Raw genomic sequence first — 23,324 nt, forward strand, 5'->3', positions numbered from 1 at the left:
AAACACTGGGTGCTGCTCAGCTCTGGCTGGAGGGCCAGGTCCCTGCCAGCCCAAAACCTCAGCTGGGAGCCGTGATGAAGAAGTGGAGGCAGAATCCCATGGCCTGGGCTGGCAGGGACCTGGCCCTCCAGCCAGAGCTGAGCAGCACCCAGTGTTTACCAAGCGGAAGCTCTCCTAGGGACTCAAGGATCACCAGGTGTAGGGCTGAACCTCACTTCCAGCACCTGTCATTGAGACAGAGCTGGGAGAAGAAGGGGAGATGGAGGGGAGGAGGCTTGCAGGTGCTTCCTCCCGGCTGGTGGCCAGTGCAGAGCAGGCTGGGGCCGATGGGGCCTCTGTGAAGCTACGGGAACAGGTGTCCCTGCAAGAGGGGCAGCTCGAGGGGAGGGGTGGCTGGACCTGGACGTGGCTGCGCCCGCGGTGCTCCACGCCCGTCTCCTTGGGCTCTGTTCTTCCTCCCCCACCTCCTCCTCTTGTCCAAACCAGGGAGGCTGTTGAGAGGGGAGACTTGGCCCCGATCCGGGGTTCCTGCCGGCGTGACTCAGAGACTCACGGGGCCCAGACTGTGTCAGAGCTCCTTGCGTCAGGATCGTAGGAGCTGGTTGTTCAATTTTTGGGCATTTTGTGAGCTGGTCGTTAAACCGTGGGTAGCTTGAAGCCCACAGCATCAGCAAACACCACGAGCAAGGGTGTTTTCTCTCCCACCCCACCCGGCGGGGAGCCTCAGTCTTCCCATCTGGGAGTGGGGGTGGGTAATGCCACCCCTTAAGGTCATCGCGGTCTGTAACCAAGGTCCTGGGTGGGAAGAGCTGGCGTCACAGAGTGTGAGGCTAAGTATAGGGGTGGCCGTGTGCTGGCCCGACCGTTGTCATCCCTTGGCGGGTGCTGAATAACACGCTGGGGCTGGAAGTTTGTGTTTCCATGAAAAGCCCAGGAAAGGTGCCTGAGAACCCAGAGCAGAAGAGGCAGAAGAGGGCTGCACGCCTGCCTGGCCCCGCACATCGTGCCTGAGGGTGCCTCGGTTTGCTCATCTTTATAGTGGGCGTGGGGGGTCCCTGGGTGGGAAAGGCTGTTGGCGTGGTTGGGAGCGGGGCAAGCATCGCAGAGCGTGGCCTGGGAGACTATAGCACTGTCACCCCTCCCCGCCCGCCCCCGCACCCCCTCCCCCGTGGAGGTGCGTGGCCGATGCATCCTGAAGGGCCCCCAGGGTGGCCTGACCCATCTCGTCATATCAGGAGCATAGGCCCTGGGTCCAGCCGGTGCAGAGAAGCTGCCTGCTCCCAACTCAAGGGCAAGTTCAATCCTCGGAGCGTTTCCCCCATGGAAATGGTAGAACGGCACAGACTCCTCGAGCTGCGGGGTTCATGCACACAGTGGGGAGGGCCCCAGCCCGGGCCCAACCCTGGTGGCCCCCAGCAGTGTGAGCCCCTGGGGACCCAGTTCCCACCAGGGCAGTGTGTAACCAGGGTGGGGACACCTCCAGGGCTGCTCCCTGTCCACTGCCTGGAAATCCAAGCAGCACAGCTGAACCAGCAGCCTTGAGGCTGGAGAGGGAAGCCGCAGGGGAGCCAGGACCCGTCCTGCCAGGGCCAAGGCAGCCAGCCCAGGGCCCGTGGAGCTCCTGCCAGCACACTGGGCCCCTTGGAGGCAGCAGTACCAAAGTCACGTGAGCCTGTTGCGTGCCAGGCCCCGTGCTCAGCCTTCGAATCCCGCCTCGTAGGTGCCATCACGCCCATTTTACAGGTGGGGAGACTGAGCCTCCAGAGGTTGAGCTGACAGTGGCTGCAGCAAAGCAGAGCTGGGGCAGCCCCGCCCACCCGCCTGCCATGCCCATCCCAGGCTGGTTTTTTGGTTTTTTGTTTTTTTTCTGCCCCTCTCAGGGGGGTGGCCTGAGCCCTGCTGGCACCCCAGGTCACACCCTAACAGGATGGATTGTCATCCTCTCCCAGACTGTCACCCAGAGGCTGGGACACAGGGCCTTTCGAGAGGAAGGGAGAGGGAGAGCAGACTGTCCTTCCCCATGGGACTCAGGACATGGGACAGACTGGTTGGGGGTGGGAGGGGTCGCAAGATGCCCATTTGGCCCACCTTTCAATTTCCATTGCCTCGCATCAGGTCTGGCACTTAGGGCTCCGCAAATACTTGCTGAATCAATAAATGGCCCCATTGGGGTGGCCAAAGGGTGAGGGATATGTGGGGAGTGCAGAATCAGAGGGCAGTAGGGAGCCACAGAAGGCTTCCGGGGGTGGGGGGGTGGCATGAGTTTCCAGTTTCAGCCATGCCCCTCTGTCCCCTGGGTGGCCCAGGATGGATGGGACAGAGGCAGGAAACCCAAAGAGGAGGCAGCCACAGTTGTTCAGGAGAGAAGTGACAGTAGCCTAGGCCAGGACAGAGGCAGGAGAGACAGACAGAGGGCTGGGCCAGTCCTGCCAAGCATGACCTCAGCACCCAGCTCTGTGCCTGAGCGCCGTCCCCCTTCCCGGAGCAGACACAGGCCTGGCAGGGGGTCTGATGGCCATGCTGGTGTGATGGGGCCTGAAGGGTGCTCTTGTCACAGGCCTCTCGGCCCCACTTGCCCACCTGCCAGCTGGGGTCCGAGAAACTGATACGGAGAGGACGGGGAACACAGGAGCCAGGCGCTGGGAGGACAGACGCCGGACAGATGCCGCCCCCGGGCAGCTGGCCCGGCCCAGACACGAGCAGTCAGTCTGGATCAGCATCAGGCCTCCGTCCTCCTCCTCATGGTGGGTCACCGCTCTGGTGTGGACAGCGCATTACAGTTTGCATTACAGGGGCGGCCCTTATCATCGCCTTTGCACAGACGGGGAAACCAGGGGTCACATGACAGCCAGGACAGGGTGGGATTCAGAGCCAGGTCCCCCCAGCAGCACATTCCCCATGTCTTATTTTTTTATTTTTTATTTTTTGTTTATTTTTATTTTTTTTTGTCTTTTGCCTTTTCTTGGGCCGCTCCTGAGGCATATGGAGGCTCCCAGGCTAGGGGTCGAATTGGAGTTGTAGCTGCCGGCCTACGCCAGAGCCACAGCAACACCAGATCTGCACTGTGTCTGCAACCTACGCCACAGCTCAGGGCAACGCCGGATCCTTAACCCACTGAGCGAGGCCAGGGATCGAACCTGCAATCTCATGGTTCCCAGTCGGATTCGTCAACCACTGAGCCACGACGGGAACTCCATATTCCCCATCTCTTAAACCCTCTCTTTCTCTCTCATCTCTTCATCTTTCCCCTCCCCTCTTTCTTCCACCATCCAGGCAGTTCTCCGATTTGGTTTGCATGTGTAATAATAACACACAACTGGAGTTCCCACTGTGGCTCAATGGTAACAAACTTGACTGGTATCCATGAGGACTCGGGTTCGATCCCTGGCCTTGGTCAGTGGGTTAAGGATCCGGTGTTGCTGTGAGCTGTGGTGTACATCACAGACTTGGCTCAGATTTGGCGTTGTTGTGGCCGTGATGTAGGCCGGCAGCTATAGCTCCAATGGGACCCCTAGCCTAGAACTTTCTTATCTCACAGGTGCGGCCCTAAAAATACAAAACAAAACAAAAAGCAGAATCTAGGTGTTGAAAATTCTGATCCAGTGGCTCTGGGCAGGGCATTGGGAATCTTCTCTAGGAGAGAATCCTAGGTGGTTGTGCCGTGAGGCTTCCAGGAGCTCTTGCTGCTGGCAAGCTGGCCCAGAGCAGGTGGTCTTCTCTTGGCTCTCTTCCCTTTGACTCTGTCCTGAGGCCAGCTGCTGGCCGCAGGCTGCCTGGCCACTTTGAGGGCCCAACGGGGTCTAATTGAGGGAGGGTGCCTGGAGGGCTGGGCTGCGGTCAGATCTGCGGAGTTATCCCTGCTGTGGGCACAATCCAACTTGGCCTGGCATCAGACCCAGCAGGTGGCCGGGTCCTGCAGACCACAGACAAATCCACAGTTGCCCCGCCCCCCTTCCCCAAGCCCATCTGCCTCTGTGCCACCCAGGCCAACCGCCACTCAGCAGGGGCCCGTCTGGGCTGGTGGGAAGGGCCTGGCAGCCACAGCTGTGGTCCCCCTCACCCCCTGCCCCTTGTGGAGCACCCGCTGTGGGGGCAACACTATCCTACCTTTGCCCTGGTCCCCACAGCAACCCCTCAGCTCACAGAGCTGGGAACAACCAAGAGTCAGGGGTCCAGGGACACAGGGCCATTTATAGGCTCCCAAACCCCTTCAAGCCCTCTTCTGGGGCCTGGGTTTCTGCTTAAAGAGAGTGGGACCTGCCTTTGAAACCATCGTGATCAAATGGAATATTATTCAGCCATGAAAAGGACTGGAGTCCTGATTTATGTTGCAACACAGGACCTTGAAAACATGTTTCTGAGTGAAGGAAACCAGACATTCGCTGTATGATGCCAGGCATGTGAATGGTCCAGCAGAGCAAGTCCTTAGAGACAGAAAGCAGACAAGTGGTTGCTAGGGGCTGGGGAGGAGAGGATGGGGAGGGCTGCTAACAGGTGTGCGCCTTCTGTTTGGAGCGCTGGGAATGTTCTGGAAGAGATAGTGGTGATGGTTGGATAACACAGTGAAAATACTAAAACCCCCTGAAATATATACATTTTGAAGTGGCGAATTTCATGTTATCTCAATTACGTCTCAGTGTTTTAAATGCTAAAATAAAACCAACGAGAACAAAATCGCTGTGATGCCAACGCCTTTTCTCACAGAGGGGGAACCAGAGTGAGGTCCAGCGAGAGGAACTGTGTCGGGCAAGTGAGGGGTGGGGATGGGACGGAGGCACCTGCTTCTGCAGCATGTACTTAAGGAGAACCTCTCCCGACAGCCACCCACCTGCCAGGAGGCCCTAGACAGGGCACAGAAGGGACGATGCCGACCCCCAAAAGAGCTCATCTGTGTTATTAGCCAGAGACACACCTCAGGATAGGAATGTGTTAAACTGGTCCGATCGTGGCTCCTCAGCTCAAAATGCTCTGGGGGGGTCTTTCTTTCACTGAAAGAAAATCCCAAGTTCTTTGCAAAGACCAGCATCCCGGCCCTGCCTGCCTCTCTGAGCTCCTGCCCTATCCCTGTCACCTCCACACACACCCTGCCTTCCTTGCTGACCTGCAGCAGACCAAGCTCTCCTCTACCTCAGGGCCTTTGCACGTGCTGTCATACATCTGTGTGGCCCCCTCTCTTCCTTCCTTCAGGGCTCTGCTCAAATGTCCCTCCCGCAGGAAGTCTCCCCTCACCTCCCTAGCTGAAGCAGCATCTCCGCCCTTCCCATCCCTTATCATGCATTAGCTTTTATCTCAGCCCCCAGAAAAATAATAATACCTGACAAGTTGTTTATTCTCCTCCACTAGAGAGCATGCTTCTTATGAGGAGTGTGCCTGCCGAGTTCCCAGTGTTTGCAACAGTGCTTGGGGTACAGTAGGTCCTCAGTTTTTTTTTAAATTAAATTTCTTACTGTGATGAACTGTACATAAGATAAAATGTACTACTTTATTTTTTTCTTTTTTTTTTTTTTTGTCTCTTTGCCATTTCTTGGGCTACTCCCACGGCATATGGAGGTTCCCAGGCTAGGGGTCCAATTGGAGCTGTAGCCACCAGCCTACGCCAGAGCCACAGCAACGCGGGATCCGAGCCGAGTCTGCGACCTACACCACAGCTCATGGCAACACCAGATCCTTAACCCACTGAGCAAGGCCAGGGATCAAACCCGCAACCTCATGGTTCCTAGTTGGATTCGGTAACCACTGCGCCACGATGGGAACTCCTAAAATGTACAACTTTAAAGTGTACAATTCAGTGGCATTAACTACATTCGAGGTACTGGGCAGTCATCACCACTATCCATTTATTCCAGAACTTTTTTTTTTAATCATCCCAAACAGAAACTCTGTACTTCTTTCTGAGTCTCTTATCCAATAAATCACTTTCCTTTTTGGCCGCATATGTGGAAGTTCCCAGGACAGGGATCAAACCCAAGCCACAGCAGTGATAATGCCGGATCCTCAAGTTGATGCGGCTCATAGAGAACTCCCAGGAAATCCCATTAAAAACATCAAACTCTAGCCAACATTTCCCTTTGAATAACAATTTAAACCGCAGCTCCCAAAGTTCCCATCGTGGCTCAGCAGTTGCGAACCCGACTCGTATCCACGAGGTTGCGGGTTCAATCCCTGGCTTCGCTCAGTGGGTTAAGGATCCAGCGTTGCTGTGAGCTGTGCTGTAGGTTACAGACATGGCTCAGATCCCAAGTTGCTGTGGCTGTGGTGTTGTAGGCCAGCAACTGTAGCTCTGATTCAACCTCTAGCCTGGAAATTTCCACGTGCTGTGGGCGCAGCCCTAAAAAGCAAAAAAAAAAAAGAAGCCGAGACTAGGAGAGCGATTAGGGTTTTGGGACGAGCTGGCTATTGGCACAGCGTAGACAAGGCGCCTTGGTGGGGTGGGCTGGGATGAGCTACAGTTAAGAGCTTTATCTGATCAAGAAAGTCTTTCCTGGAGTTCCCGTTGTGGCGCAGTGGTTAACGAATCTGACTAGGAACCATGAGGTTGCTGGTTCCATCCCTGGCCCTGCTTAGTGGGTTAAGGATCCAGCGTTGCCGTGAGCTGTGGTGTAGGTTGCAGACGCGGCTCGGATCCCGAGTTGCTGTGGCTCTGGCGTAGGCCGGGGGCTACAGCTCCGATTCGACCCCTAGCCTGGGAATCTCCATATGCTGCGGGAAGTGGCCCTAGAAAAGGCAAAAAGACGAAGAGAAAAAAAAAAAAAAAGAAAAAGAAAGGCTTTCCTTCAGAGTAATTTTTCTGCCTCCAAGAAAAAAGGGTGATCTACAAAGCGGGCTCGGGGGTGGCCACACTCTGCCCAGCGGCCCTTCTGCCTCTGTCCGCCGCTGCCACGTATCAGGCCCCAGAGCTTGGTGGCTTCAAATAACAAGCATGCACTTTGGCCCCTGAGTCTGAGGGTCGCCCGGGGGTCTCCTTACAAACTGGCCATGCTCACTGCCATGTGCACTGTCGCTGTGGGTCAGGAAGGTGTCTCCGCTGGGCCCGGAGCCGTGTTCCGGATGGCCTGGCTCTGGACCGGCCTGGGGTGGTTCATCCACACGGCCTTGTTGTCGTCCAGCAGGCTGGCCTGGGGTGCTCGGGTTCCAGAGAGAGTAGAAGCCGAAGGCCTCCTGAGGCCCAGGTTTGGACCAGAACCTGCTAACTTCCTGTGCGTCCTTTTTTTTTTTTTTTAGGGCCACACCCATGGCATATGGAGGGTCCCGGGCCAGGGGTCAAATCAGAGCTACAGCTGCTGGCCTACACCACAGCCATGGCACCGCCAGATCTGTAACCTACTGAGCGAGGCCAGGGCTCGAACCTGCAACCTAATGGTTCCTAGTCAGATTCGTTTCTGCTGCGCCACGAGGGAACTCCCTTCCTGTGCATCTGTTGGCCAAAGCAAGTCACGGGCCAGAGCAGAATCGAGGATGGGTAAACGAATTCCACTTCTGGGTGGCTGCAGTGTCAGGTTGAAGAGGATGGGGACACAGGAAGCCACTCAAGAGCCATCGGCACCCTAAATCCGCCACCCTTCCCAGCTCCCCAGACTCTGCTCCTGTGCTCCTGTTTCCAGGAGGCCCTCTTGGAACCCCCAGCCCACCATCCTGAGGTCACGTCCCCCCGTGTCTCTTCGCCTCCTGCGAGTCTCTCTGGACCCGGGGCAGCCCTCGAGGGCCGGCTCGGCTTCTCTAGACTCCTCATCCCCCAGCCTGGCCCCTCCTCCCGTGTGAGCCCCGAGAAGATGCTGGCTAAGCTTGCGCATGGCCGCATTCAGGCTGACGCCTGGCACACCAAGCCTCGGACCTCCCGGCGAGCTCCTACGTTCAGCGGCAGGAAGAACCCATTTCCTCTCCCACTGCCCCCTCGTCTGCCCTGCCACCGCCTCCGACAACACTAATTAAATGCAGCAATCCCATCAGAAGGATCAAGCTGGGCTTTCCGAGGGCCCCTGTCTGCCGTGAGCTCCATCGCTGATGGATCATTAGCGGTGTTGACAGCACTTAGGGTGATGGATGGTGAAGGACGAGCCGGGGAGGGGCCCCCTGACCAGCCGCTTAATCTCCTTGTCCGTCGAGTTGGCGGGCCTCTGCCGGAGTTTGCAGGAGCTTTCCGGTCCCTGGAATCATTTGCCTTTCACATAAACCCTAAGGGAACTGTGACCAGGCAGGGAGGAGAGGCCATCTCTGTTTTATGGGTGCGACAGTCAGGGCTCAGAGAGGGTGCGATTCGGGTGAGGTTGCACAGCTAGTCTGTATCAGGGCTGGGACTGGAATACTTCCCCTGGATGAAAAAGCCACCGCAGGCATCTTTTCGATCCCAGGGCCCATCTGCCCCGGGGGGCACCAGGAGGGGCCGCTGCCTGGGTGTGTCTCCCAGGATGTCGTCTACACAGCCTTCTGCTCCTGCTCTGTTCTCACTGCGTGGGCAGCTGTGACAAACCACCACACTCTTAAAACAGCAGAGGCTTGTTCCCTCACCGTTCTGGAGGCTGCGAGAACGAAGTCAAGGTTATAGCAGGGCTGTGCTCCCTCTGAGGTCCCCGGGGATGGAACTGTCCCCAGCCTCTTATAGCTTCTGCTGGTGCCAGCAGTCCCTGACCAGCCTCAGCTGGTAGCTGCATCACTGCAGCCTCTGCCTACATGGTTACACAGCCACACACACCCCCGCCCATGGTGGCTGTGCCCCTGTGTCGCTACATGGCCTTCTCAGGACACCAGTCGTTGGTCTGGGGCTCATGTAATCCAGTTTGACCAAGTCTAATCATTTGTAAAGACCTGATTTTCAAATGAGGTCATAGTCTCGAGCCCCAGGGGTTAGAACAGGCACCTGTGTGTGGGGGGTGGGGGCCCCGTTCAACCCACAGCAGAGTCTTTGGCAGCCCATCCCTGGCTCTGGCTGTGGACCTGTCACTGGGCTGGTCACCCTGGCCATCCCCCCTGACTTCTCCCTGAGCCCATGTTGGGCCACAGGGCGGCCTCCTGGGCTTCTAGCCGGGCGGCCCTGGGCCTTCCCTAACAGGGCTGCGCTGTACCAGCCCCGGGGGTTGACGGAGGCCTCTTTGTCCACTGGTCCAAGCTGCTTCGTGCAACTCTGTCTCGCCGTGTGGGGGACTCCCAGAGCTTTAGCGGAAAGAAAAGGGGTTTTTCACAGGTAGAAGGGCACCGTGGTTTTCGTAGGATTGATCCTTACCCACGACAGGGGGACCTGGAGCACCCATCAGGCATGGGTGGGGTGGGCTTGGCGGGCCTCTCCTCGTGGCTGAGTTGGGACCCTGAGCCCGAGGCATCCGCCAGTGACGCCCGGGCCCTGCAGTGTGGGGATGGGGGCTGGCCTCCGGGGGAGGGCACTGCCACACTCTGCCCTATGTGGGACTTCAGGTCAGTGCCTCCCTCATGACCAGGTTTCTTATCTGTAAAGAGTTGAGGACAGGGCACCAGGCTTATCCTGAGACTTGTGGACTTAAACAAATGCACAGCCTGGAGTTCCCGTCGTGGTGCAGTGGTTAACGAGTCTGGCTAGGAACCATGAGGTTGCGGGTTCAATCCCTGCCCTTGCTCAGTGGGTTAAGGATCCGGCGTTGCCATGAGCTGTGGTGTAGGTTGCAGACGCGGCTTGGATCCCGAGTTGCTGTGGCTCTGGCGTAGGCCGGCAGCTTCAGCTCTGACTAGACCCCTACTGGGAACCTCCATATGCTGCCAATGCAGCCCTAGAAAAAGACAAAAAAAAGAAAAAGAAAAAAAAAAAAGCACAACCTGAAAGTTAAGAGTTAAGTTTGGGGCAAAATTTGGACTTAAGCCCAGGAGACAGCATCTCAGGTAACCCTGAGAGTCTGCTCCCAGGAGGGGAGGAGGCGCTTGGATCTATAGGAGCTTTTGCAGCAAAGGGCAGGTGGCAGGAACAAAAGAGTTCTGGGCTCAGGGAACTCATTCCTTTGAGATGCACCTCCGCTATCAGGAACCGGTATCCTGAGTTTTCAGACTGCAGGACTCACTGGCTCTCACCCTTGGAGGTGACTGCATGTGCAAATAACCCTGACATCCTGTGTATTATCCTTAACTACAGCCCAGTGGCTCTGAAAGAGGAGAGGGGGAATATTAGGATATGATAAAGCTGAGGGGGCAGTGCTTGCAGCATACACACAGTTTACAAAAGTTTGTTGCTGGTCTCCTGAGGGTCACTACCAGTCAGAAGGAGCAGACATCACCATGAAGGATTTTAGTCTTCTTCTAGACATGAGGAGATACAAGAATTGAGCACATAAAATTGTCTCCTAAAAATAATCCATCTAAAGACCGGTTCTTCCGTTTTTCCCAGAGCACAGAGGGGCCCCCCTCCTGGTCTCCACCCTGAGCTGCGGGTCGGCAGCTGCAGGGGCTCCTGATCTAATCCATGTAGCTGCTGACGGCGAGTGCCCGACTCCAGTTCACAGACTAAATCATGGAGAGTTTTCTCCATGGTCCATGGAGAGCTTTCACCAAAATGTCTGTCTTTGCCCTTTACTCTTAAAGAATATTTCCACTGGATGCAGAATTCTAGCTTACAGGTTTTAACATTTTCCTTCAGCATTTTCAAGGCCTTCTGGGCTCTGCCATTTCTGGTGAGAAATCAGCAGTTATTTGAGTCACGGGGCCTCTGAATATAATACATGGTGTCTGTTCTCCCCGTGTACATCTTTGCTCTGGTTTCAGCACTTTGATGGGTAAAGGTGTGATGTCTTGGTATTTATCCTCTTTGGAGTTAGCTGAGCTTCCTGGATTTGTAAATACTAGTCTTTTACCATCCTGGGGCATCTGCCAATCATTAGTTCAAGTCTTTCTTCTACTCTGTTCTCTCTTCTGCTGGAGCTCCTATCACATCTGTTAGACTTTTTGATGTTTTCCTACAGATCCCTGACAATCTGTTCTTTTTCTTTTTAAATTTATTTTCTCTCTGTTCTTCAGGCTGGATAATTTCTATTGCTGTATCATCAAGTTCACTAGTACTTTCTTCTCTCCTTTTTCTTTTTTTTAAAGGGCCACACCCGTGGTATATGGAGGTTCCCAGGCCAGGGGTCCAATGGTAGCTGCAGCTGCCAGCCTACACTTCGACCTATGCCACAGCTCATGGCAACACCAGATCCTTAAACCACTGAGTGAGGCCAGGGATCCAACCTGAAACCTCATGGTTCCTAGTTGGACTTGGTTCCACTGCACTACAGTGGGAACTCCCTTTCTTCTGTACTCTTAAATTTTCTGTTAAGCAATTCAGTGATTTTCATATACTGTATTTTTCAGTTATAGATTATCTGTTTAATTGGTTTTTTTTTTTTTTTTGCTATTTCTTGGGCCGCTCCTGCGGCATATGGAGGTTCCCAGGCTAGGGGTCGAATCGGAGCTGTAGCTGCCAGCCTTCGCCAGAGCCACAGCAACACGGGATCCGAGCCGCGTCTGCAACCTACACCACAGCTCACGGCAACGCCGGATCGTTAACCCACTGAGCAAGGGCAGGGACCGAACCTGCAACCTCATGGTTCCTAGTCAGATTCATTCGTTAACCACTGCGCCACGACGGGAACTCCTTAATTGTTTTTTAATAGTTTCTATTTCTCTGTTGATGTTTTCTTTCATGCAGTGAGAGTAAATATTCCTTTATAACCTTGGACATAGTTATAACAGCTACTTTTAAAAATCTTCATTTACTGGAGTTTCCATTGGGGTTCAGTGGTTAACAAACCCGACTAGTATCCATGAGGACGTGGGTTCGATCCCTGGTGCCATTCAGTGGGTTAAGGATCTGGCGTTGCTGTGAACTGTGGTGTAGGTCGCAGATGCAGCTCAGATCCTGCATTGCTGTGGTTGTGCTATAGGCTGGCAGCTGGGGCTCTGAATCGGCCCCTAGCCTGGGAACCTCCATGTGTGGCAGTGCAGCCCCAAAAAGAAAAAAAAAAAAACTTCATTTGCTAATTCCAATATCCAGGTCACTGTAGGGTCTATTTCCTTGATTGTCAAGTATAAATGATGTTTTCCTATATCTCTGTGTATCTTCCTATAATTTAAGATAATATCCTCAGTGTTGTGATGACAACATTGTAGAAACTCTAGATGTTTAGTGTGTCCTTCCAAAGAGCTTTTTTGTTTTGTTTTGTATTTGCAAGCAGTTCACTTGGTTGAATTCAACTGCAAACTCTGTCCCAGCACAAATCTCATTTCCCCTTTAAGTCTTTTTTTTTTTTTTTTTTTTTGTCTTTTTTTTTTGCTATTTCTTGGGCCGCTCCCACGGCATGTGGAGGCTCCCAGGCTAGGGGTCGAATCGGAGCTGTAGCCACCGGCCTACGCCAGAGCCACAGCAACGCCAGATCCAAGCCGCGTCTGCGACCTACACCACAGCTCACGGCAACGCCGGATCCTTAACCCACTGAGCAAGGGCAGGGATCGAACCCGCAACCTCATGGTTCCTAGTCGGATTCGTTAACCACTGCGCCACGACGGGAACTCCGCCCTTTAAGTCTTGACAGTTCTGCATGGAGTCTGCCATTTGTATGTGTGCAGTTTGCACCCAGCCGGAGTTTGGGGCAGAGTTCAAGTGCTGCATTTGGGGGACCCCCCCCCGTGGACCTATTTCCAGGATTAATGACCTTATTTTCCAGCTAGTAGGGTTTCCAGGTTCTGCCTTCAGGTTTATCAAGCCTATGAGTATGACTCTCTGAGTGTCCGCAGCCTCATGGCACAGACTAGGACCAATCCTCAGGCAACAAGCCATTAAAACAAGACACTCACCCAGTGCTGCCTTGTCTTCCCATTGCTATCTGATCCCTGCAGGGTCTGCCACTGAATGAGGGGTACATTGTGGGCATGAGACCCTGATTGTAGGAGAGACCACTGTGGGAGGGCAGGTGCATTTTCCAGGAAGGCTTCCTGGGGGAGGTGGTATTGGGGCTGGAGATGTGTCCAACACTCCTAAAGGAGAAGATAGACTTTCTAATTTCATGGTTTTACTGATGAGAACTGCCAGCCCTCAAGGGAGGTAACTTTTCCCAGGCAAGCTCTGGAAGACACTTCTCACGGCCGTGATAGATGGTAAACATCCACCGGGCCCTTCCTGGGTCCAAAGAAGCTGCGCCCTGGCCGGAGGTCCGGTGGTTGCTCTGTAAATGTTCACGGAAGGGGACTGGAGGGGCTGGTGGTGAAGACTCGCCCAAATCTGCACGGTGAGCTGGAATCACAGGCTTATCTGGCCCCTGTCTGCGCTGGCAGCTGCCGTTTCTGTGGTGGCCAGAAGCAAAGATGACAAGGAGCTTTAGCTTTTCTGTCCCGTCGGCTTTGGTCATTCATCTCTCCTTGGGGGCACGGTCCCCCCTCCCTCCCAAACCCCACACATCTCTCTGGAGTGTCTGATCACAGGAAGACTTTTGCTATGGCCACACTGCAGGTGACAAAACTGCATCTCAGCCAAGACCAAGGTGCCGAGGCGTTGGAGCCCCGACTCCAACCAGGGGCTTGTGACGGGTGCAGGAACGGCTCAAGGGGTTGTCACTGTGGTTGGGCTTCCATCCATCTCCTCAGCTGCCAATAGAAATAACAGTCATATCTCCCTCGGGGACTGGCGTGAGGTTCAAGGGAGGCAGCGGATGTAAAACTGACATATAAATTGTCAATTGCGTCACAGACATTAGTGTCTGTTACTGTGGTAACTGCCCAGCATTTATGGACCACATTTGCTCCGGGTACCAGTGGTGACCTTGGCGTTTTAATTTAACAGCGTTGTTATTTTTCCCTCGTAAAAATCAGATGTATTATGCATATGTCCAAACTCATTACTAAATTGAATACATTAAATATGTGCGTTTTGTGTCTCTCAATTACACCTCCATCAACTATTTAAAAATAAAGATCCATTACAGAAAATCTAGAAAACATAGAAACATAGAAAGAGGAGGAAAAAAATATTTTCTTTCAACCAGCCTCACGCAAGCTCTGTTTAACCTGGTAGGAAATTCTCTCCAAGCTTGTTTTCCGTCCGCCCAGTTTGTTTGCTGTTTAACGTGGGTGTGATCACTGGTCTATATAATTAAAAGCATTTTATCACAGTTTTATATCCTGCTCTTCCCCCCCTAAGGGGGTGCTGATGAGAAACAGCAAGAGCTAGTGCACGCGCGGGAACCCGGCCCTGCTGGGCTGTGGCTCCGGCTGTGGCCCTTCGGTGGCCCTGGGCCAGGCAGGCTGCCCCTTCAGGGCTAGTGCTGGGCAGCGGGCCTGAGGCCCTTCCTGCTTCTACACTCAGAAGATCCCAAGGAGCTGCTTTCCTTATTTTTCATTCCCTTTATTTTTTTATTTATTAATTTTTCAATAGTGATTTTTATGCCCTCTACTTTAAAGTTTAAGGAAATGTGGCATTCCCGTTGTGGCTCAGCAGGTCAAGAACCCGACTAGCATCCATGAGGATGCGGGTTCAATCCCTGGCCTCGCTCAGTGGGTTAAGGATCCAGCATCGCTGTGGCTGTGGCGTAGGGTGGCAGCTGCAGCTCCGATTCAACACCTAGCCTGGGAACTTCCATATGCTGAGGGTATAGCCCCCCGAAAAAAGCAAAATAATAATAATAATAATAATAATGAAGTTTAAGGAAACGTGCTTTTATTGTGATCACTGAGTATGCCCAGTGCATCATCCTGCCTCTGGACCACCCGCCCTCTGCCCTCATTCCTTTCACCATCAGAGCTGGCATTTACCTGCGGCTCTGAGGGCCAGTGCCACTGCGTCTGGGGCGGCCTCTGAAGGCACTTGATTGGAAAAGGAAAAGGCATGAATCGAAATAGGAGATGGGACTGGGAAAACCACTTGAGGCTGAGAGAACAGGTCTTGAGACAAAAGGGAGCTGGCAGTTTGAGAAACAGTAAGGAGCCCAGAGTCGGGTGAAGGAGCAGAGCCTGAAAATAGTGGAAGAGGAGGCTTTCGCAAGTCAAACACGGCGTTTGACCATCTTGTCATCATAAGCACTTGTTATCCTGCATCCGCGGGGCCCGCTCTTCCAGGCTTGGCTGGTCTCCGTGAGCCGTCGGTCAGCCGGGGTGGCTCAGCTGGGCGGCTGTGCTGCGTGTGGTCTTCCTCCTCCCTGGGCCGGTGTCTGGCCTGGGCAGGTCCTCCCCGGGCAGTGGCAGAGGTGCAGGACAGCGGCTTGTCCTCAGGCATCCCGCAGGCCAAAGCCGATCACGAGGTGCAGTGGTACCCAACCCAGGGTGGGAGGTGATGCCAGAGGCGGGGAGGCAGGTGCAGGATGGGGTGAAGTTTACTGGCCTGCCTCTGGGGGCTGCAGGGCACTCAAGGCTTTAGCCACTCTGAGACTTTGCTTTTACTCCGTCCGTGGGGAGCCTCCGGAGGCCTCTGACGGGTCTCCGTCCACTGCTCTGTCCAGGCCAGCTTGTGTCCCCGCCGGGAGAAGTGGAGGGGATGCGATAGTAGGCAGGAGGAGTGATTGGAATCTGAACGGATCTGGAAGGCTGAGCCGGTGGGATTGGATGCGGAGAGTGAGACAGAGAGGGCAGTCAGGGTGAGCCCAAGGCCGGGCCCGAGCCAGCGGGAGGAGGGAGCAGAGGATGCAAAGGATGGGGCTGGAGCAGAAGCAGCCCAGGAATCGGGAGGGGATCCACCACCCGGACGGCTGTGAGGCAAACGCCTGTGGGGCAGGTGTCAGCTCTGGGGCCACCCGAGTACCTGGCGGGAGGCGGGGTCTGATCCGCCGTTCGTTTGAAGGTAGATCCACTGTGCCGGAGCCTGACCAGAGCTTTGGGGGCCTGCAGGGTCTAGGCCAGGAATGTGAAGATTAGGGGGGTCCTGTCCCTGGGAGGCTCAGTGGGGGGTAGGGAAGGGGACAGGTGGTCTCTGCGGCCCTGAGAGGTGGGCTTGTCCCCTGGTCAGCACACAAGGAACCCCCTGAACTGCTTCTGGAAGGAAGGGGAGGGGGAAAGAATGAAAGGCACCTGTGAGAGTCCCCATCCCACTGCCAGCGGGTGGGGGGGGGACCTCATCAGTGCTCCCAGCCCCTCAGGCTCCTGCTGCCCTCGGGGGCCCAGCCCAGGGCGTGGGGGCCCTGGGGGCGGGTGGGCTTTGTGCTGCTCCGTTGCGCCGTGCGGGGTCCTGATGAGCTGCCTTTCTGTCTCTGTTGCTCCACAGCCGATATCATCTCTACCGTTGAGTTCAACCACACTGGGGAGCTGCTGGCCACAGGCGACAAGGGTGGCCGGGTCGTCATCTTCCAGCGGGAGCCAGAGGTGTGTTGGGGCCCAGTCGGGGTGGGGCTGCCCTTGAGCCGCACAGCGCCTCTCAGCATCCCACCAGGATGCCCGGGCTGGACAGAAGGGGCTCGCGGGCATGCAGGGCATGCAGGGATGGGGCCCCAGCATCAGGGAAGGAGGTCCACCAGGTCGGCTCACAGACCATCTGCTGAGCAGAAGTTTGTTGATGGCACCTGTGTCCTAGACCCTGGAGAACAGAACAGAACAGGCGGAGCCTGGGTTCAGCCTCTGATTAAAGTGCCCTCTGCCTGGGTGAGCTGGTGCTGTCCCGGCCAGAGCTGGGTGGAGGGGCCGGGGGAGGCTGGACCTTCCGCACCTGCGGGCTGCTCTCTGTCTGGGGTTGGCAGTTTTGCTCAGCCCCCGGCCTTGGCCGGGTGAGGTCTGTTGTCCCGCAGAATTCCTGGTAATAGGGGAGCGGCCTGGAATAGCCTGCCTGGAGGTGGTGTTTCTGAACCCCTGGAAGAACCTGGGGATTAAAGGCCCTATTATTGAGCATCTCCATGCAGACACCTCACTATTCATCACGGGCTTTTCCCATTTCCTCCTCGCTGCTCACCTTGGCCTTGATGCCGGGCAGACTCAGTGGAATGAATGACGCTACTTTGGGGACACGTGGCCTTGTGGGTCAATTCCCCTCTGAGCCTTCACTTGCTCATCTGTAAAATGGGGAGAGTCGTGGTGCCCATTAGAGAGGGGCATTGAAGATAGGACAAGCCGAGGTGCGAGAAACACTTAGCTAGTGTCCTGCACACAGTAGGTGCTCAGTAAACACATTCCTACTTATGGGACCGAGGAGGTGATGGGGTTTGGCCAGGGTTGCACCACGAGGTCTTGGCCATTTAAAAAACAGAGAGGGGAGTTCCCGTCGTGACACAGCAGAAAGGAATCCAACTAGTAACCATGAGGATGCAGGTTCGATCCCTGGCCTCCCTCAGTGGGTTAGGGATCTGGCATTGCCGTGAGCTGTGGTGCAGGTTGCAGATGTGGATCTGATCCTGCATGGCTGTGGCTGTGGTGTAGGCCGGCAGCTGTAGCTCTCATTCAACCCCTAGCCTGGGAACTTTCATATGCCGTGGGTGTGGCCCTAAAAAAGCAAAATAAATAAATAAATAATAATAATAATAATTAAAAAGCAGAGAATTTGGAGTTCCCACTGTGGTGCAGTGGGTTGAGAATCCGACTGCTCTGGCTCTGGTTGCTGAGGAGGCTCAGGTTTGATCCCTGGCCCGGGTACTTCCATATGCCACGGGTGGGGCCATGAAAAAAGAAAAAAAGGAAAAAAAAAAGCAAAAAGCAGAGCGTTTCCTCGGACCTTCGAATAGATGCCCAGTCACCAGGGCTGTGTCAGTCCCCGTGCAGGTTTAACCAGTCCGGTCCCCAGCCCCAGGCCACTCCCGCTCCGCCTACGGTCCCGGAGCTCAGGGTCTGGTTTCCTTGCAGAGTAAAAACACGCCGCACAGCCAGGGCGAGTATGACGTCTACAGCACGTTCCAGAGCCACGAGCCGGAGTTCGACTATCTCAAGAGCCTGGAGATAGAGGAGAAAATCAACAAGATCAAGTGGCTCCCGCAGCAGAATGCCGCCCACTCCCTGCTGTCCACCAACGGTGAGGGCCGGGCTGTGCGCGGGTGTGCGAGCGCGCTCTTGTGCACGCGGGTTGGAGCAGTTTGGTATCAAATCCCTTTTCCACCTCACTTATACTGTGCACATTTGTCTAAGTCTTTAGAGCACCTAAAAAATAATGTTTTGAGCAGCATGTATGTTCCATGCCGTGACTACACTGGCTCAGCCTTCCCCTGCCACCGCCCCGTCGGGGGGCCACAGGCTTGTTCCCACTGCTGAAAAACAGCAGCGCCTTGAATTTCGCTGTGGATACGTGCACTGGGGGGTGGACAGAGGAGGCCAGACGGGAATGCAGGGAGCCCTTGATGCCAACTTATCCCCTGGTCTACACCCCCCAGAATCCCAGACCACCCGCAGTGGAGGGGCCCTCCCTGGATGGTGCCAGGGGAGCACTCCTGGAGGAGCCCGCCTCGGGCAGAGGTTGTGCATCCCCAGCCGGCCCCCAAGGAGGCTCCTGGCCAGGCCCCTGCTTCGCTCTGGTCCCCTGGGAGCCTGTGGCTCTAGAGGCCGTCTTACCTCTGCCAGTCGTAGGCCTGGGGCCGGGGGCCCGGCTTCCCACATTCACGTCCTCCTGCTCAACCTCTGTCACCTCTCACCCCCATCATCAAAGGTGCCTGGGGTGGGAGTTAGGACAGGCCTGGAGTCTGTCCCCATCTGGGGACCTTGGGGAGTGGTCTTGGTCCTCTGAATTTCCTCACCTGTGCTCTCTCTGGGCTGACGATGATGGTGGAGGGAGATGGCCCCCACCCGGCCCCCTGAGACCAGCTGGCACTGCCCCAGGTGGGTGAGGCCACCTGCCCTGCTGAGGGACTCAGACTCCTTAGGGTGGCCTTAACAGTGTCCCTGAAAGTGGTCAGAGCAGAGCCCACCAACCCAGCTCTGTGCCCGAAGGCCGGCCCTTTCCGCGCCCACCTGGCCAACCCCCTCCTCATCCCTCAGGCCTCTGCTGGGTGTTGCCGCCTCCCGCTGAGCCTCCGCTGACCCCTCGGCTGAGCCAGGGGTCTCGCCCCTGGGCCTCCCCCTGCTGCTGACCCAGGCTTGCTCCCCCGGGCTCCTGCCATTCCAGTTGCTGCTTCTGCTCCAAGAGCCTGGCACAGGGTCGGGCTCAGCAAACCCCTTTCGAGGCCCAAGGGGCGCTTCTTGGCCTGACGCACAGGCAGTGAGAGGTCCCCGCAAGGACAGGGCACCTGGGGCCGGAGCGCCCCGTGCTTTCCCACCCTGGTCCTGCCACTTCCTCTTCTGCGCTTAACGGCCGCTCTTGCCTCGCGGGGTCACTGGGAGGATGAAAGGAAATGACATCATAACGAGCCTAGAACAGGGCTGCCAGCTGAGCCTCGTTCACGTGCCCTGTATAATGCGTATTTAAATCATTTAACAGGGAGTGTCATTCTCTTCCTGCTTCTTTGGAGGAAAGGCAGTCTTCAGGGATTCCCTAACAGATCGCCCTCAAAGCTTCCCACCCCTGGTTTTGAATCCCAGCTCCACCCTTTCCTAGTGGCCTGTCCCTGGACACCTGCTTAATCGACACTAGTTTTCTCCCAAGTTCCTTTTCATGAACTTGGCGTGTTGGTTTTGGCTGCTGTGCTAGTCAGGGTTCTCTGGAGAAACAGAACTGATAGGGTGTGTGTGTGTGTGTGTGTGTCTGTGTGTGTGTGTGTGTGTGTGTGTGTGTGTACAGAGATACGGACATACGTGTAGACATAGATTTAGATATATAGAGAGAGGCTTATTTTAAGGAGTTGGCACACATGATGGGGCTGGCAAGACCACAATCTAGCGCAGGCTGAAAGAGCTGGTGCTGCAGCTCCAGACTGAAGGCTGTCTGCTGGCAGAGCTGCCTATGCCTTGGGGACTTCAGTCTCCCCCCCGCCGCCCCCCCCCCGCCCCTGAAGCCTTCAACTGATTGGGCGAGGCCCACCCACATTATGGAGGCTAATCTGCTTGACTCTATGGATTTAAATGCTAATCTCATCTACAAAATACCTTCAGAGAAACAGCCACATGTTTGACCAGATATCTGGGTAGCATGGCTTAGCCAAGTTGACGCCTAAAATTAACCGTCCCAGCTAGTTAGGATTAGGTGTTTGATGTTCTTGGCAGGATTCCAGAGAAGTCAGGCTGCAGGAGAGCAGAGTTTCTGGATGGGTGGGATGTGTCTCAGAAATAGGAAATGAATTTCCCTCTTGTGTCCACCAATGCTGGGTAAAAAGCAGGAAGCATCATCGTACAGTCTTTGTGGAAATCAGTTGAGATTGACACCTGCCCGTGAAAGGGTCATGCCCTTTGACCCAGCAGTTTCACCTTTGAGAGCAATTGTGCTGAGCTAGCACATGAGGACAGATGCTCCATTTGCAAAGATATTCGTTGCTTCAATTAACAGGAGTCAAAATAGAAAGAACCAGAGTTCTCATTGTGGCTGTGGGTTCGATCCCTGGCCTCATTCAGTGGGTTAAGGATCCGGCGTTGCCGTGGGCTGTGGTGTAAGCTGCAGATGCGGCTTGGATCCCGCATTGCTGTGGCTGTGGCTGTGGCTGCCTGCTACAGCTCCGATTCAACCCCTAGCCTGGGAAAGAAAAGAAGAGAAAGAACCCGCCCATCGAAGGACAGGACAGCGGTAGACCGAGGCACCCTTGTCTGGGGGACCCACGGGGCTGCTCCATTCTCCACGCTGATGTCATCATGTATCCTGTTTGTTCTGTTTTTAAAGATAAAACTATCAAACTATGGAAGATTACCGAACGTGATAAGAGGCCTGAGGGTTATAACCTGAAAGATGAGGAGGGGAAGCTTAAGGACCTGTCCACGGTGACGTCACTGCAGGTACGATGCTGAACGCGGGGATTTCGGGGACGCCCCCAGTTGGGGGAGCAGCTTGTGCTGCGTCTCTCGGACAGTGAGACTCCTAGGGCTGGAAGGGCCTTTGAGATCTGAACCCCAGTCGGCTCCGATCCTGAGCTAAGCCCGGCTGCTTACTCGCTGGGTGGCCGCCGTCCCTTCCCTGCTCAGCGCCTCGATTTCCTCCCCAGCAAAGCAGAGGCCGTCGTCATAGTCGTCTTTCCCCCGGAAGCCTCGGGCGGGGGAGGCGAGATTCGTGTCCAGGAGGCACTTTTCTGCTGCACCCCAGGTTGGAAAGCAGTCCTACAATCCCTTGTTACACAAAGAGGGAAACTGAGGCTCAGAGGGAGGTGTCGGCTCACCCAGGGTGGCTCAGCAGAAGGAGCGGCAGAGCCAGGGGAGAGCCGTGGGCGGAGGCTGGTGGGTTCCCAGCCCTTTGCCGAGGGGCACAGGGACGCCTGGAATTTGCGATTCTTGCAGCCTTTATGAAGGCCCAACTGCAAAGATGGCTGTTGATTCGGAGTTCCCCTTGTGGCTCAGCGGTAACAAACCCGACTAGTATCCATGAGGATGCGGGTTCCATCCCTGGCTTCGCTCAGTGGGTTAAGGATCCTGCATTGCCGTGAGCTGCAGCGTAGGTCACGAACGAGGCTCGGATCCCACATTGCTGTGGCTGTGGTGTAGGCCGGCGGCTGTAGCTCCGATTTGACCTCTAGCCTGGGAATGTCCATGTGCCACAGGTATGTTGCTAAAAAGCTAAAAAAGCAAAAACAACAAAAAAACCCAAACCAACCAAATAAAAAACCATTGATTTAAGAGCTGCGGGGAAGGTCAGGCTGCAGAGCCTTCGGAGGGCAGACTTTTGCCCCCAGCGTGACTAAAAGCCAAAGGGCTCATCTTTCTTCCAGTGGAGAGGCTGTGAGACATGAAGTCATAGGGCTCCAGGTTCGAATCCTGCCTCTGCCGCTTCGTGGTGGTTTGGCCCTGGGCAGGGCTCTTGGCCTCCATGAGCCCCCGGTTTCTCATCTGGAACAAGAACAAACATTGCCAGGCAGTCTGGCTGTAAAACCCCTTCAGTCCTCAGCAAGATCCTACGAAGTGGGCACAGGCCCTGCTCGGGAGGGGCCTCAGGGTCCCAAGACTGAGTTAGAATAAGCGTCTGAAAGTGCTTGCTCCCAGCCGATTTGAAAGGGTTCGTGTCATGCCAATCCCGCTCCCTGGGCTCCCGCCTTGACCATGCGTGCGTGTTGCTCCCGGCGGCCCATGATGCTCACCCAGAGCAGGGTGGTGCCAGCCCCTCGCCAGGCTCCCACACTGCTCCCAGACCACCCACTGCTGGTCAGGTGGCCCTGGGCGTTTCCTGCCTCCTCACCGGCAAACTGGAAACGATGACTGGCTTTTTCTGCAGTGACTTAGCAGGTGCCTGTGTGAAGCGTCCACCGAGTTGTCATAAATACGAAACGGTAATCAATGTTGTTCCCAGAAGGGGGAATAAATGTTTAAACACGTCGGTCTCTAAATGACTGGCAAATTGCACGAATAAATCCTGAGAAAGCGGGGAAGCCAATTCGCTTTGACGTTGAGTAATGGAGGTGACGGTCGTCCCCCCCCCCCCGTCCCCGCTGCGCCCCGTGAGCCCCGAGAAAGTTTATGAGGTTTCATCTGGTGGGAGGGATGCAATTATCACCTCCTGATTGGCGCGGCATTTGCCGCAGACCCAGTGGCCCGTGGGAACCCTGATTGTTTCCTTCCCAGCATCTGAGATTTTTCTCTGTACGTCACACGCATCCTTAGAGGGCACCTACTGAGACCGAGGCTGGAGGAAGAGAAACGGGGAAGAATGCGGTCGCCTGGGTCTTCCCTCATCCAGCCTCTCACCTTGCCTCCTCCCCATTTCACCCAAGCCTCCCCAACCCTGCACAGCTCCCTGCCTAATCTGTACTCTTCATGCTGGAGGCAGCTAGGCCCTGTGCTAAGTCTGTGGGGTCCCAGAGCTAAGTAAGATGAGACTGAGTGCCAGAGTGTACCCAACCCCTCAAGGAAATAGACACAGAGTCAACCCCATTCTGGCAGTCATCACTGTGACAGAGGGGCACACAGGGAGGCCTTTCTCTATCTTGTCTGTTTGGTGAACTCCTATTCATCCTTCAAAACCCTATTAGTCTCCATCTCCATAAAGCCCTTTCTATACAAGCCAGATGAATCCTTATTCTTTTTTGTCACACTAGCCTTTCGTGTCTGTGCTCCTGCCCCTTGCTTTGACTAGACTGTGCCTTCCAGAAGAGTGGGGGTGGGGGAAAGTTTTATTCACAAAACCCCCAAATCTTCAGGACAGGTTTCTCTTTCCTCTTCCTCTCCTTTCTTTGTGTAATGGTTTTGAAACAGGGTCTGGGGATAGCAGTGCACGGCGGGGGCACTAGGTGAACTGCCGCAAGGCTGCCAGGAGGAAATCATGTAGCCAGAAGGAGGGGGAGGCAGACTTTGCTAGGCCAGTGGTGCTCTGACCTTCTCCAGAAGCAGCTGTGGCTCCCAAGAGTCCAGGAATCTTTGGGGCAGATAGTGACTGTGCC

At 55.2% G+C, this 23,324-nt stretch overlaps 1 protein-coding gene across 2 annotated transcripts in view; it reads left to right on the plus strand.

Annotated features, from left to right (window-relative positions):
* Nucleotides 1-23,324, plus strand: part of PPP2R2C (protein phosphatase 2 regulatory subunit Bgamma) — a 135,122-nt gene that overhangs the window by 67,429 nt on the left and 44,369 nt on the right. For both annotated transcript variants that reach the window (XM_021100970.2, XM_021100969.2), the window contains exons 2-4: nucleotides 16,175-16,272; nucleotides 17,737-17,902; nucleotides 20,627-20,739. In XM_021100970.2, coding sequence (XP_020956629.1) covers nucleotides 16,175-16,272; nucleotides 17,737-17,902; nucleotides 20,627-20,739 — 377 coding nt within the window. The remainder of the gene's footprint in view (nucleotides 1-16,174; nucleotides 16,273-17,736; nucleotides 17,903-20,626; nucleotides 20,740-23,324) is intronic.

Source organism: Sus scrofa, chromosome 8, assembly GCF_054392235.1.
Source record: "Sus scrofa isolate SSC_HxYL_T2T_F1_AM1 chromosome 8, Sscrofa_HxYL_maternal_Yorkshire_Landrace_v2.0, whole genome shotgun sequence".
Lineage (NCBI taxonomy): Eukaryota > Metazoa > Chordata > Mammalia > Artiodactyla > Suidae > Sus > Sus scrofa.